At 40.5% G+C, this 16024-nt stretch overlaps 1 protein-coding gene across 1 annotated transcript; it reads right to left on the bottom strand.

Annotated features, from left to right (window-relative positions):
- Positions 1-963: 963 nt before the first annotated feature.
- PSME3IP1 (proteasome activator subunit 3 interacting protein 1) lies at positions 964-15963 on the bottom strand. Its single transcript, XM_062586376.1, has 7 exons — positions 15865-15963; positions 12765-12905; positions 12519-12617; positions 8990-9111; positions 5017-5150; positions 3012-3076; positions 964-1753 (listed from the first exon to the last, which is right to left on the bottom strand). The coding sequence occupies exons 2-7, from the start codon at positions 12892-12894 to the stop codon at positions 1536-1538; spliced, it is 768 nt and encodes a 255-aa protein (XP_062442360.1). The 5' UTR covers positions 12895-12905; positions 15865-15963; the 3' UTR covers positions 964-1535.
- Between the last annotated feature and the right edge of the window lie 61 nt (positions 15964-16024).

Below are 16024 nucleotides of genomic sequence, written 5' to 3'. Positions count from 1 at the left end.
GCGCCAGGCTGCACAGAAAAACAACAGGGTCACAGGGTGTTTGCAGGGGATCTAACGCTAAATAATTCACTGATGTCCTCATTGTGGGACAGGGCTTTGTAAGCCAAGAGCAAAGGCACAAAATACATCAAACCATGCAGCAATGCTGACATTGTTATTTTGAGCCAGGCTGAAATGGTTGTGTCCAGCAACCTAAGAAAATCTCTGCCGCTTGAGGCTTGTACTTCTGCTACAGAGGCTTGTGAGAGCACTGCATTCTGCTGCACACTTGAGGATAGTTTCAGCATAATGATAAATTTCCTCGTTTCCTCTGGGAAAGTTCAATCCTTGAGATATGGCAAGAATCCTACTGCAGGCCTTCAGCTCTCACCACTTCTATTCCAGCTGCTCAGTGTCCCATTCAGGTAACTACACTTTGGTATGTACACATCAGCTTTTCCACTCCCACCACCCAATAACCCACCAAACCCCATCAGCACCATTTGCGTGTAGAGATGAAAAGAGAGGGTCCTTGGCTGTCACAGCCTGCCTATTGCTTGGGATCCCTTGTCCACACCACTCGTAAGTACTCCCAATGAAGGCTTCTTAAGTCCTAGAAAAAACTTCAGTAACTGTCCACCCTTCTACTGCAAAGGAGAGTAGAGTTCTTTGGTGTATGTGTGCACACAAAAAGGTTGGACTGAACTTAGATATCCCACCTGCTCAGTATTCATGTTCCTCAGGAAGCTATTGCAGAAAAGCTGACTGACTTTAAGCGCTGGTACCGGAGCAATACGTTTTTTAGTAGAGCAGTCAGCTAGAGTTTCTCTTAATTCATTCAGTTCTCCATCACTGTCTCTGCATTTGTAGCAGGCTAGCTTGGACTTCTCTTGGATGGTGGTTTGGGCAAGGAGCTGGTTGGGTACAGTAGAAACTGCTTAATGGAATGGCAACAATTATGAATGGCACAAGCCAGGAGAGAAATGCATTCAGAATGTCTTTAATCATGTAACACTAAAACTTCTTTACAGTGTCATGGCAATCTACACTTCACCATCTGCTTGATTTTTATTCTGCCCCCATTTCTCAAATACAGAATAAAAATGACATTTTAAAACAGAACACATGGCTGTTTCTACAAGACTTCAGTGCTTCAAGTGAATATTTTTTGCCTGTTAGTCTTGTATAAACTTCTTAGATCACCAGAAAAAAAATTTCTTTCCTTTAGAAATTTAAAAGATAAGGCCTTCTCCTCCTGATCCCCAGACCTTGATTACATTAGTAGATGTGCCCTCTGGTTTAGGGTAGCAACCTTTCTCTCAGGCTCAGTATGCACCCCAGAAATGGAAAGTTGGGAAGAAATGAAGAAGGAGAGAAAGAAAAAAAGAAAGAAAAAAGAAAGGATTCAGTGGGTTATTTTAGAAGAATCTGAGGGTACCAAGGTTTAGAGTTGAAAGGTTAGCTAGGAAGATTATATTTGGGACAGAAGGATGCATCAAGCATCCGCCAGGGCTCTGGAAGATACTCCACACTACATTACACATGGAGGGATTTTGTTATGGACCATCAAAGAAACTGTTGCTACGAAAAACAGAGGAGACGATCTTTCCAGTGGAATTAATAGTGCCTTCGCTATCCGAGCTGGACTCCGAATCACTGCTTCCCGAGTAGGCGCCCAGGCCAGGCAGGATCCCAATACACACTGCTGCTGAGGGACAGTGGACTGTGGAGCCTCCCACTGAGCTGCTCCCCAAGGGAACACCGGATGGTTTTTCTGAAAGAAAGGTACCTCAGTCAAAAACAAGAGTTCAGGAAAGGGCTTTTAATCAGCCTAACAGCACAGGAACAGCTGTGTGTCATTCACCTGCTATCGCCACATCAGTAGTGGATGAATGCAGGATTTAATTAAAGCATAAGGCAGCTTTACGCTACACTAAAGCTGTTCTGACAAGAAGGACTTGCTACCTCAAGGGATTTTTTTCTTCTCATCATTAGTTCAAGTCCAGCTCTGTGCTGGCATTACAGATTTTTATTCCAAAGTTGTCAGTTTGATGCTTGTCAAATACCAAGCCCACTAAATAAGAATAAATAGCTCCGTTTTGTGTAATTGAATATTTTTGCCATGTAACAGCTTAGTTGGGAAAAAGTTTCATTCCATTGCCTCCAATGTCTCCCATCTTACACAGCTAATTAATTTTTTCCAGTGTTCTGAAAGTTAACTGAACAGAAGGAGTTTCAGAAGTGCCTTGGGTTGTCATTATACAATTGCAGCTCATCCTATTTGTGTCAGGGTATCTTGACAGCAAGTCAATTGCAGCCATGGCAGCTAAGACTGAAACACAACTTAATTTTCCTTACAGCTTGCCATAATTTCCTGAAATAAATTGATTTCATGATGGACAAGGTCACTTCATAGCACGAATAGTTAACAGTGCACGTATACAAACACATCAAATGCTGCTGGGGAGTGTGTGTATATATGGGGGCAACCCAGGGTGGGGGAGAGGAAGGGAATGATCTGTTCTCCATGTCTCCCGTGGACCAGACAACAAGCATTAGGCTTGCAATGCGGCTAAGACTTACAGTAGTTATCAGGTAAAAAACTTTAAGAGTAAAATCAATTGAGCACTAGAATAAACTGCCTAAGCGTGTGAACAATCTCTGATTTTAAGGGTACCCTTGATTTTAAGTGTAAAATCAATTGAGCACTAGAATAAACTGCCTAAGCAGTGTGAACAATCTCTGACTGTAGAGATTTAAGAGCAACTTAGACAAACACTTCTTGGGAATGGTTTAGGCAGGGGGTAGACTGATGACCCGCAGGGCTTCCTTCCAGCCCTATTTTCTATGATGGCTGCAACATCTGTCAGCGCTTATAGTTTCCAGCGTTTTAAGAGATGATAATAAGCCATCCACAGTCTGCTGCCTTGCATAATGGAGGGGAAAAGCAAACCCTGATTTAATACTGGTAATTAAATTAGCAGTTCAGGTGAGAGGCAGTCAGCTTCCCAAATGCAGAAATCCGGACATACCTTGATTTTTCTCCTCATGGTCAGTGTCTAGTTTCAACCTCTTCACGCTGTTACCACCATCCGAACTGTGAACAAATAAGAAATTGTCTTGTTCCTTAGAAGCAGCCACTTGATTACTGTGAAGTTAATATTACATTTTTGTCTCAAATGTTACAGAGAATTCCAGCAGGGTCTCTTGAAGACCATCACCATTTCTAACTAGTGTTAACTGGGGCCCTTCAGGGAACATGTCAGAATCCTAGCAAGACTCAATACCTGCACTACAGGTATCCCCTATAAATCTGGGAAACAGAAACATGTCTCTGGGAATCCAGGCAAGATCTCTTGCACAGTAATACAGAGCTAACTCCAGGGCTGCCTATCCAGCTGAAAGTAATTCCACAGGGTTGACTACATGAGCTTCAGCCACTCCACAAAAACACATGCTTGAATAGTAACAAGTGGATGATTACCTGCTTGTTGCTGTAACACCAATGTTTATCCCCTTCCAGGGTTTTGCCCTCCTTTAAGCACCTACAGAGCATGTTTGCAGACTTCTAGAAACCTTGTACCCACTAAGAAGCCTAGTAAGTTTGGCAGAATTTCACATGAAGCTGCAGTGTCTGACCTAACAGAGAAAGGGATCTTATTTGGGCCCAAATCAGTATTGAGGAAATGCAGCGTTACTCAGACTTCCAACTCTTCAGAGCTTCTATAGCTTTTCCTCATCAGTGTTTTTATCCCCTCTCTTCTATGTTCCCAATCCTAGGCCATCTACATTAACACATGCTTCCTAAACTTCGCTGTGATGAAATACTAGCATTTCTATGTATTGATTCTTTTCTGTCCCTGTCAAAACATGCACTAAAGATGAAAAGTTATTCTGCACAGGGAATAGAAGCCAGTTATGGGCAAGCTACAAAATCCGGAGAGCAGATGTTGAACTCATGCTACACTTGACCTTGTCTAGTTAGCAACAGACAATAGCAGCGCAGAAATAGAAGACTGCAGAGAGAGCCTGTGATGGCATTGGCATGGCAGTTTTAAGATGCTCTCTTCAAAGAGATGCCATCTGCAGACTTCAGATGTGCCATGAAGCACATGCCAGCTCCTTCTCTACATCCTACTGGCTTAAGTGCTAATTGTTAAAGAGAAAAGAAAACATTGTTGGCTGCATGTTATCAGTCAAGAGGTTTTCTTATCTCCCTTAAAAAAAACAAAAAGAAAGAAGAAAACAAACACACTTTCTAAAACCTATACATTAGGTATTGGAAGAGCATACTTCAGCTTCCACACACATGCAAACAGGTACTAGTGTACTGGGAACTAAACAGTTCTCTCTGTCTGTCTGAAACATATTCAAAACCAACTTAATTTCTAGATGTCAGCGATCATCTGAATTATTAGATGACTAGTCTATAGGAAACAAATATGGCCCTAGATACCTAATTTCTCCATAACCTGTACCACATCAGCAGCTATGTTTGCAGGCCAAGGCCAAACAGCAAAGAGACTGTGAACCCAGCTACTATAGCTGAAGTGTGATGTTGTATTAATGCAAATCAGGAAGAAACAAGGAAAGTTTGTCTGTTGCCCTCAGGATCAGATCAGTACACTAAGTTCCTTTCTCATAACCTATCTCTTCTGCATGCTGTCCCCAGCAACAATTGAAAACATATGCAGATATGAATCAAATTACATGAGTGAGGTGACACCGATATTTTCAAAGAGATGTAAAATACATTGCCTCTGGATCCCAAAGTAAGACTGCACAAGCTTGGCAGTTCTAGAATGAAGAAGTCTACCCACTTGCCTTACACATGCTTATCTATTTGAATTGCCTCATGTTTTCCCCACAGTTTGTGAGAGCCTATAGAAACAAGGCTGGTCTTTTCTTATACCTTCCCCCTTTTTTCTTTAGGGCTAAGGTTCACACCTCACTCTCTGGAGGCAGTTTTGGCCTGCCTCCCTTTACACTGTTAACTAGGTTCCGTTCTTCATGAATTTATAGAGGTGTGAAACTAACCTTCTGTGTTTCACAGCTCCTGCCAACAGCTTTGCCTGAGAGAATTTGTTCTTATTTTCTACTGACTTCATGGGCAATTTCTTCTCAGTTTCCTTCTTTGGGTCCGTGCTGACTCCCACTTTGGTGAGAGTGCTGTGAATTAAGGGTTAAGGATCAATAAAGAAGGAATGGAGAGAACAGATATTTCCTCTCTGATATATTTAGCCAGCCCTGCTGTTCATTCACATACTACATAGAAAGAAATTTATTGTAATGACACTTAGCTGGCATCTTTGGTCAAAGAGCCTTCACACTTTTTACTTAAGTGTTGCTTCAGGTACCAGCTCTCCCTTTAAAGACTTCCAGGCAGCAAATAACAGCATACGCAGAACAAGAACTGCATTTCGGAAGTAGGGAAGTGCAAACACACAGCACACCCAACACCCATAAGTATGTGCGTCCTCCTGCCTTTTTCTAAAGGTCATAGAAACAAAAAGGTTGAACTGGACCAAAACTGTATTTGGGCAACCCAGTATTTCCCTCTACTGCCAAAGCAAAACAGTTCAATTTTCTGTACTGAAACTCATTACACTAACTTTTTTCAGCTCGTTCCTTTGCAAGGGCCACAATGTTATTATTGAAGCAGATTGCTCATTCACTGCCAGTTTGAACACCAAGTCCAAAAGGAAGGAGGCAAATCCGATTAAGGGTGGACAGGGTCCAGCATTCACTCAGAAGACTATGAACGCATAGAAAAAAATAAGTAGCTTAAAACAGCGTTAGAAAGGCGAGGTGCAGACGAAACCTGTAATGAGGTGGAGATATTTAAGGTTCTCAGACTGGGTAAGAAGAAGCTTTGTCCGTTATTAAGGCACACCCAGTCTGCAAGCACGCTAAACATCTCCTCCTACAACAGTATCTACTCCTGTCCCCTATAACATGATTAGTGTTCAGCTGCAGCTCATAAAATGAGGTCTCTTAAAGATTTGCTAATGAGGTAGCATTGGAGTCATAAAAGTTTCTGAGAAAATTTACAATTGCACATAGTAAAGGAAGATTAGCTTAACCTAACAGGATATTTGTTTATAACCTTAAATCTAGTTTTCTATTAGTGTCTTCTTTGATTACAGTTCCATTACTCAGATGACAGCACCAAGCTCTGAGTTTCTCAGGTATGCAATTGTTACATGCAAATATTAGACAGAAAATTTCATATTGATGGACCACATATTTAAAGCGGCAGAGGTTTGTCTTCCTTTTCCACTGAGCACTTGCTAATAAAAAACCCCTTACACCTTGCTTTGAAACAACATGTTCAAAGTCTGCAATCACTTCAAAACCGTGAGCATTCAGATGTCATTCCTTATTTGATTTTCCTAAGGATGTATCCATAATCCAAATTTATTCCTTCCTCAACTAAATGTCTCATCAGTCAAAACCGGGCTGTTTGAGTGTTTAAGATGACACAGGAGTGCCATCCTGTGGCTAGCAGAAGTATTTTGAAAGCTCATTTTATGTCAAAATAGCTTCCTGCTGCAACTCATTTCTACACACTGCAATATTTGCCTCTTCCACACTTAATATTCACTGCCCTGTTACCTTCTAATGTTGCAATACAAAAGCATCGCTGAGGAAACCAAAGCCTTTTCTTTTAAAAGATACCAAATTATGGGCTTTTCACTTTTCTCCAGGATGCTATTTCTAAATAATCTAATCTAATATTTCTAAACTACCAGAGATGTGGCACATTTAAGAAGAATCACTTCCAGTTTCAACAGAGACTTTTACTCTTTTGCATGTACTGCAACTGCTAGCAAATGTAACACTATACCTAGCAAAAGTGTGTCCTCTCTCAGTAAGATTACATTAAAATAAATGTCTCAACTTTAAATGTCAACTGCACTAAAAAAAAAAAGCTGTTCTACAGGAAAGCTTGAATTTCTTGGAGAGGGGTTCTTTCTATGTTCGCATAAAATTATAAGACGAGAAGAAGTTGTTCTCTAACACTTCTTGGAACTGCCTTAAAAACATCTGTAAAATGTTCAAACACAATCAGACAATGATGAAGGGTAGGCTAAGAAGCAAAGAGGGAAAAAAAGTCATATAGTAGAAAGCCAAATTTCTACATATCCATGCAAATGACCAAATAATCAAACCCACTGAGTTGGCATTTCTCTTTTTAGTTTGGAAGGGCTCTTGTTCAGCACCACTAGATGCAGCAGGTTTACACAGTAGCTAGTGCATTTCAATCACTACAGCAATAAACCTTTAATAACATTCTGCTTACGCATAATGCTGTAAAAAAATGCATTTTGCATTTTGAAAGAATACTACCAAAAATTGGCAAATGAGCCACTTTGCAAATTGCTCTGAGGATGCCTGCAAAATTATGTTAAAAAAAAAAAAGTGGAATGAGCAAAAAGAATGGGCAAAAACTTCTCAGCTTTTTGTGAGATGAGGTGACCACAAACAAAAGCATCTCTCTCTATACTTGCCAATAGCAATGAATTGTACAGCTTAATTTACAGCAAGACTTTGGATACAAAATCAGAAGATACTGTTAAGGCTGCAAAGACCGAGATTAGAAGCATTAAGTCTGGAAGAGGCCTTGCCCAGTAAGTTCAGGGATCAGTGTAAAATGTGGCTAATCTAAGAAAATAAAACATTCCTTCTGGGCTGGTACGGTTCACTCCTGGACGCATGTGGCCTAACTAGAGCTGTCAGCTGCTTCTACAGCACAGTCCTACAGTGCGCATCCCTGCATCTGCCAGACCTGCAAGCAAATATCACAGAGCCTAAATATATCCCATGAACATCCCATCATTAGATCCAACAGACCAAGGCAATATTCCAAACCTATCTGCCAGCTATGGCCTATTTCTGAAGGAAAAATATGGAAGAGTATTGCTTTTTTTCATAAATTGGTGAGACAATTTAGATGTTCTTCACAGAATGCACAATCAGGTTATAAATCTTCTCCACTACAGATTATTAACTACTGCTGGTGCTACAGAGATCTGTATTACCATGCATTATTCATGTTTCTTTGCTCACTATTTTTGGTCACCTCATAAACATGAGCTGTTTGTTCTTCCTTGTGTCCATTAACTCTTTCATTTATACCAAAGCATCGTGGAGAACTTGCACTTTGTCACTGATTATGTAAAGTGATGATTTTCATCAGGATTGAAAAAGCAACAAAGGAACCATCAGCTTCTGCACATACAAGGTAAACTCCTCCTCCTCCTGACCCTTAAGAAACAACATTCAACACAGGCAGAAGTCCTGAAGTCATTCCCAACCTCCCCTCCCTGGCAAAGATTAGAGAGAAAAAGCATCCTATATTGCTCTCCTGCAAATCTACATGAACAGTGGCTTTTAATAGCAAATCCTAACTGGTTTGTCCTTAGTACTGTCTACAAGACTGTATTATGCGAAGCAGCCAAGCCTCCTACACTGGTGCTGGCTTTCCGAAAGAAACTCACATCTGTATGGCTAGTTCACTTGCTCTTAATTTCTCATCCTACAGCTATCAGTGGGGGGAAACATATCTAACACTTCAAGAAGAATAATGGAGACAGCAATTCAAACACTATTTCAAATAGGTACCTTAAAAACAGCCAATATACAGTTAAAAACAAACTACTCAATAATATTTGATTTTCAATAAAAGGACAAAAGCAAAAGATTAGAAGTAATAGCCCGCGTTTCCTTTACATTCACTTTCTCTTTTTAGCTTTGATATTTCATGCTCTTAGTAAGAAAAAGAGCAATTAGGGGGAAGGAAAAATATTGAAGACATGGAATAAAAAAAACCAAACACTGTAATGGGAGATCAAAACTACAAAAAAAGAGGTTAAACTTTAAAAGGTGATTACTGTACACATTCTGTACAGTAGTTTTATAGAAAGACTGTGAATTACAAAATAAAACTACATATACAGTCTCTTAGCCTCCTATATACAACTGCCAGCCATTTCAGTGCAAAGGATATTCTGTATTCATTCAGTTCTTTCAGCTCTTCTTCTCTTCGTTGCTTTTCTATTAGCTCTTGCTGCCGAGAAACCTCATCAAGGAAATGTGTCTCATCTTCATCTAAGCCTCTTACCATGTTTTCTGAATAAAGGAAAAGAATACATATTTATAAGCTGAAGCCATTTGCAGAGTAGGTATTTCTCTTGCATTAATTAGCCATTCTTTTACAGTATTTTTCATCCAATGATTTCGAAGCGCCTCAAAATGTAGGTAACCATCCACATGCAAAATGACATTTTTTAACACTGCTGAGGTAGAACAATTTGTACTGAGCACTAGGAATGTAGGGAGTACAGTCCTGGGTGGCAGGATAAATCATGTACTCTGGCAGTTACTCTGTGCAGCCAAGTAAAGGGTACAAAGCAAACCCCATGAAAGATAAGCTATCTGCTTGCTTCTGTAATTAAGTAAAAGTACTTGCTGGTTAGTGATACTGGATGCTAACAAGCCTGAACTCCCAAGCATTCAAGCATACCTACAATAGACTAACACAGTTCGAACACAACAGTATTACTAAGGAGAAAAGCAAGGCAAAATCTGTAGAAAGCCACATAATTCTACTAGACTTGCTGATATAATTAGAGAAAACTGACCAAGTTTTCACACAAGCAGCCTTTCTCCAGTTCTAAATGGCCATTTGGAACAGGTTACACAAAACAAGGAATAACAATATTAAGCAATGATATATTTGTTGCTTTGGTTTTAAGACAGTGAATTAAACCTGTTACCTCAAAATGCACTATTAAATTAACCAGTAATTGGAAAAGACATGTTACTTCTCCCCATAAATCTTGCCTCAAACTAGGAAGTACATTTCCTTAAGCAAAAAACTAGAGATTTAATAGAGGTCAACATTCATTGTAAAAGAAAAAAAAAGAATCAAAACAAGTCTTAGCTTCAAAATAAAAATAAATAAAAATAAATTATCTCTAAACATGTAAACATTTTATCTTCCTTCAAGGAGAGTACATGCTAGTTCAGTATGAAGGTCTTTGAATTTCTGTTCTGCACATTTTCAATGTCTCTCAGTTAAAATGACATATTTAAAAGGTAACAAATGCTGTTTTAAAAAGACCTAATCTTTCTGTTTCCAGTCATTCTGAGAAATCTTAGCCTGTATACCACTTTTAGTCTTCATTAGAGTTTAATTCCATATCAGGATTTTTAGGCTTTTAGCTGAGGCATTCATACAGTTTTTAATCTCCATTCACATGAAGTCAAGTCCTATTCACTTTAATGACAAGTTAATAAATCCTTTCACACTGATAATCAGCAAGCTTCTGTTTTTGATGGAAGAGGTCTAGAAATCAATTTTTAAGGTTACTTTTTAAACATTGAACCCTAGTGTTTTCAACAGTAACAATGCAGAACTCATTCCTGCATGTCCAAACAGTAACTTGTAGCATTCACTATTGTTCGGGGCCTCTTCAAACAGACAGCAAAAGCAGTGAAACTCTGGACACTTTTTGATGTAAGCGAGACAAATTAATTTCATTGTATGGCTGCTATTCTGAAAACTAAAAGAAGCAGCTGAAGAGGTTCTTATGGCTGGCATTACAGAGCTTACCTGCTAAATAGTCCTTTAGAAGAAAGATGAATTTGCTCTCCAGATAGCAGGTATCTCAGTAATATCATTCTGTAAGGGTTGCCTTAAAAGCAGTATTTAGCTTATTTCTCCCCCTACCCCTACTCCCAGAAATGCTTCTCATTCCAGTACTTGGTTTACAAGTTTCCTAAAACAAAGTGAAGACACAGATCTAGTACAGCTATGCGAGGGAAGTGCTTAATTTGGACAGCTATTAGAAGAATTCAACTTCTTGGCCACTAGCAGTCAGTTGCCTGGTGGCCACTGGGGCACAAATTGGTCGGTCACATCACCAAAGAGGACCTGGACTAAATATTTAGTGAAGTAAAACAGAAACTCTCCATCTCAAAAGCAGTTCTAGCAGCAGTAGGCCAGAAAGAATTCTGTAGGGACAGCTAAAGACCTGCATTAATGTTCATCTCTGCACTTTTTACCACCACCAATAATAGTAAAGTTAAGAGACAGGAAATAATTTCCATTTATCCTTATTTTGATTATTCATCATTGTTCAGAAAGAAAACTTAAAAGTGATAATTTAGAGGAGACTGGTTTTACTATTTCATTTTGAATGAAAAATATAACTGTTTTATTTTAAAAAGATAAACATTAGAAATTTTTTCAATGCTGAATAATCTGGCAGAAGGAAGAATCATTAGTCTGTATATTGTCTCCTGTCTACACAGGAGGTTTAGACTAATTTTGTGTGCTTATGCAGACATAATTTTTCAGCATTAATGCTTTTTCTCTCCTAAGTCCCATCATCAATTCAATTCTGACTGATCTGAATGACGATGCAGAAAAACAGAACTCATTTGCTGCTCCTCCAAAATTCCTGTGGATAGCTGAAACACCCATAAACCTTTTTAAGCGAAATTAAAGCATGTGAAGGGACAAAACTTGTCACAAAAGGCCAAATTTGGCTCAACCGATTAGGTAAACCGATGGTCCATTGGCCTCTCAAAACTGATCTTCTCCCAAAGTGATTTGGCTGCAGGCAAGTATCTACTACAAAAACCAGTAAGGCCATTATGATAATTAGCACTGAGCATGGTAGTATCTGCAGGATCAGGGAGTGCATTTAACAGAACTCAAACACTGTGCCATAATTAATGGAAACAAATAGTTTTGTTGTGTGGCAACAGTAAGAAAACTCTAGACAAAACCCACTTACACAAGCTAGAGCTTAAGGAAAGCAACAGTTTTTAGGATATGGCTTCTAACTAAAGAACCAAAATAGATTAGAACCCACCTAAAAATGGAGTCCCACAGTATCATTCTCACTTCTCTTTAAATAGAGCCAATAGTTCCCTTTCTCCCCAAATGGTTGACTAATACTTTTCGAGTTCTCATCATCATCTTTGCACTCAGCAGCATGTATACAGGTGATATAATGCAAACGCTTTTTCTATAAAACCAGAAATTCAAAGAACAGTAGAAATGAGGTTTTCATTCCATTTCCACAAGAGCTAAGTATCTTTTGGAAGAAACAACTCCTGTATATTTACTTCTTCTGAACGTTAATCTTGACCTGAAATCATTCACAGAAGTTTGACGCAATTAATTACGGATAGGAAATGGAACACTGGCTGGAACATTATTTCTTTATATTGATTCACATAAGATGATCTCGTGTTACAGCATGAGTTCAGGAGTAAGGAAACCAGGTTACACTTCCACTTTTCCATGAACTGATGTCAGGATTTTTTGTTTGTTTGTTTGTTTAATGTGCAAAACAAGCCTGGTATTCCAAACTTTACAGGAATGAGCTTCCTAAATGTAAGCAACTTTTGAGTTTCACATGTGTGCAGTGCTGTCTTGGCGTACAGAATAATACATTATCTACAGGAATATCTACTGACATTTTGCTGTTTTTTCGTTCAAAATAATAACTGCTGGTGCTTACTGAATTTAAATTGTTCCTCAAACTCCTGCTGTTTCTTTTCTCTCTGCTCCTGAAGTCTTTCATACAGTGAACGTGGGTCATATGCTTCTTCTGGGCATTCTGAAAGAGAGGAAGAAATCAAGAAATGAGACTGTACATTAGACACATTAGGTCACCAACAGTTCTTAAGTTCTTCTACTTCCATTTTCCACAAAAGTGAAATATTCTTGCATCTCTTTCCTAAAATCTTTAAAATATACCCCATACCTTCTGGATCCTCAGGTTTTCGGACCTTTTCCCATTCCTCTTGCCTCCTCTTTCGCCGTTCCTCTAGCTCCGCTTCAGACACAAACCTCTTGTTAATCACAAGGTCAGCAGTACCATCTCCCCCATCCATTGTGGGACTGGCTGTCAAAAACACAATAGGAAAGACTTCGAGGCCTGACTTCACTTGTCAACACGTAAGGCATACTACTACGGATCCTGGAAAGCAGAACTGTTGTACTTGCAAGATTCTTTTAGAGACAAAGTAGTGGAATCTAGAAACTAAAAATACAGAGTAACACTTGACACAAATTTCTAAAAATCATTACTCAACTCACATCTCTTGTAGGATATTTTCAGCTGAGGAGATGAATGAGTACATCAAGATATGAAGCAGACATTACATTCTTATACTACAGTTTGAAGACACAGAATAATACCTTTCACACCGGTAAAATTACCCATAACATTATGGGATGAATAACAACTTCAGTTGTCTAAACACCAGTAAGTACTGGTTGAGATACCTAATTGCCGCAGAACTGGTAAGACTGATAGCACCACCTATTACTCCTTCTTTACTATTTCTCTTAATTATGTCTTCCCCATCACTTGTCTGCCTCAAAAAGCTTTTCTAAAAGCAACATTTCAACATAATGTTCCTCATCTCATCTTGGATTTACCTTGGCAAATGAAAAAACAAAGAAACAAAAAAAGTTCTTTAGCAGGGCTATAGAGAACCCAAAAGGCAAGTGGAAAGGGGAATTGTCTCTAGCTGCAACGTGGCATTAAGAAGATTGGAGCAGCATTACTAAACCAAGCAAGTATAGCTCCTTGACACTTAACAAACCTGCCCTCTACTTCAAGAGATGTAATATTTGAGTTTTAGGCAGATATCCCATTTCAGTACTAGGCCCAAGGTGGAGAACTTCCACAGAGAAATCTTAAGAAGGAAATTCATGGTCTTGACACCTACAACCCCAGGATGAAACAATGACAGACTACTTGTGCAACTCATAAATGGCTCCTCCAAGTTATTTTGCCCACTCCATGGACCATGAGAGGCATTAATGTTGACTTTTTTCTTACGTCTAGCCTGTACACTCAAGCACGATATAAACACAGGATCGACAGCTATTCATTTAAAGTCATGCTAACAACACACTTCTTCTGGTTTCTTCATATTTCCTTGACATAACTGTAGCAGGTACCTCAAGGACTACAGATAATTGCCATGCACTGGTAAGTACTATCCATTTAGGATCTAGCTCTGCCTGCCTTTCCACACTGGAACAAAACTGAATATCTATATTCTTCCAGGGAAGGAGGCAGTATCAAAATACCAGAAGGAGGTTGTTCATCATACTTTTTTTGTACCATTAAGAACCATTCCTGCAGGAAGCAGAGTCCTGTAACTCCTACAGAAACTGATGCATTTGTGGGCTACTGTTTGTACCACAAGTGACAAATGGAGGTCCCAGCAGAGATCTAGGTTAAGCACTGTACAGATATTTACTAAGACATCAAATATTTACTAAGACATAAGGCATTTGTAAGATGGGAACTCACAAAACAAGATAAAGAAAAAAGAGAAAAAGACTCTCTCCTTAAAAGTGGAGAAAGGAAGGAGAGGTCAACGGCTGGTGATTTCCTTTTCTCAATCTGATAAAAATCCACCCTTAAGATGAGTCCAATTTCCAGGAAGCATGGCACATGTGCTCTTTGGAATGTAATTTCCAAAGATGGTTTGAGCAGAAAACCTGCAGAGAAACTGAAAATTGAAGCTTTCTCCTGAATACAGGTCCTAACCACAAGACCACCTATCCTACTGAAGTGCTGCACAAGCAAGAAAATTTTGTTCCTCGCTTGTGTCACTTTATGCTGTCCTTTAGGCAGAAAATGTCTACTATGGAGACCAAAATAAATAAATAATAGCTATATGAAGAGAAAGAATCAGCAAGAGCATAGTATCATTTGAGGACTACAGCCTTCAACAGCAAACCATCTGTCTTCTGGTTCAGCCAGGTCCCTTAGTCAATATGTTGTAAAATACTTGAAACATTCGGCTTGAATTACGATGTGACATAGAACTAAGGTACTTTCACTATAATCCTGGAGAGAGGCATCTAATGAAACATATTTCATCAAATGACAGCTCTGCTGACAGCCACATCGTGGGGCACAGAGATGGAAAAAAAATCATACAGCAAAGTATGTAAGCATGTGCACACTTAAAGGTCTGCTAATGCTGCTGTATTCTTTTCCTTCCCCCATCTCACACACGCATATGCACACAAAATTTTTCAAAACAGAAGAAATACTTCATGTGTTTGGAAGCTGTCCTCTTACTATAAACCTTCTTGTCCAGTGACTATGTTTTAATGAGGAAACTAGATGCCATCATTGTAACTGCACAGGAGTGTAAGTCCAAGCAGTTAAACTGCATTTTTTTTTGACACTACTAAATGGTATCGATGCCAGAACTTAAAAATAAATTTTCACGTTATCGATTCCAGAACTTAAAAATAAAATTCCACAGCTCATTACTCAGTCTGGAACATGCCTACAGCAGAGGCTGTTTCCCCATACTCGTGTACACCTTCTATCACGTTAAGGCCACCATTGTTAATGGGTCAATCAACACAGGGTTATAACAAACTCCTGGGAGCTCTCCCAGTGTCTCCACAGGGCACGAGGCAGAGCGTCGGCGCCAAGCCGGGGGCCGCCGGGAGCAAACCCCGAGCCCGACACGAAGAGAGCAGCAGCCAGGAACCGTTACCGGGCCGCTGGCCCGGCTTTCCAGGGCTGCCCGCAGACGTGCACGGGGAAGACAGCTCCCCCGGGGGAGGCCCAGGGCGGGCACGGCCTGCTCCTGTCCCGCGCCGCCGAGCCTCGGCCGCTGCCTCGCTTCCCCGCGGCTGCACCGCCCCGGGAACGAGCCCCAGGCCCGGCCGGGCCTGGCCCGGGTCCCCGCTCGCAGAGCCTCGGTCCTCTCCAGCCCCCGCGCTCGTCCGGCCCGGCCCCCCCTTCCTCCGCCCCCGCGCTCTCGGAGCCCCAGCCCCCGCGCAGGGCTGGGACAACGGGCCGCGCCGCCTGCACGTACCGCGGCTCGGCGGCCCGTTAAGCCAGACGCACAGTCCAACCTAGAGCGCCGCCATTGTTCCCCTCCCGCTGCACCGCCCCGGTTCGCTCGCCGCCGCCGACGGCCCCGCCCCTTCCGCCCGAGAGAGCCAATCGAGAGAGCTCTTCCACAGAGAGCCCCT

The sequence above is a fragment of the Rhea pennata genome, chromosome 13 (genome assembly GCF_028389875.1).
Source record: "Rhea pennata isolate bPtePen1 chromosome 13, bPtePen1.pri, whole genome shotgun sequence".
Taxonomy (NCBI): Eukaryota; Metazoa; Chordata; class Aves; order Rheiformes; family Rheidae; genus Rhea; species Rhea pennata.
Note: the sequence above shows the minus strand (reverse complement) of the source record. Positions and strands in the feature narration are given on the sequence as shown.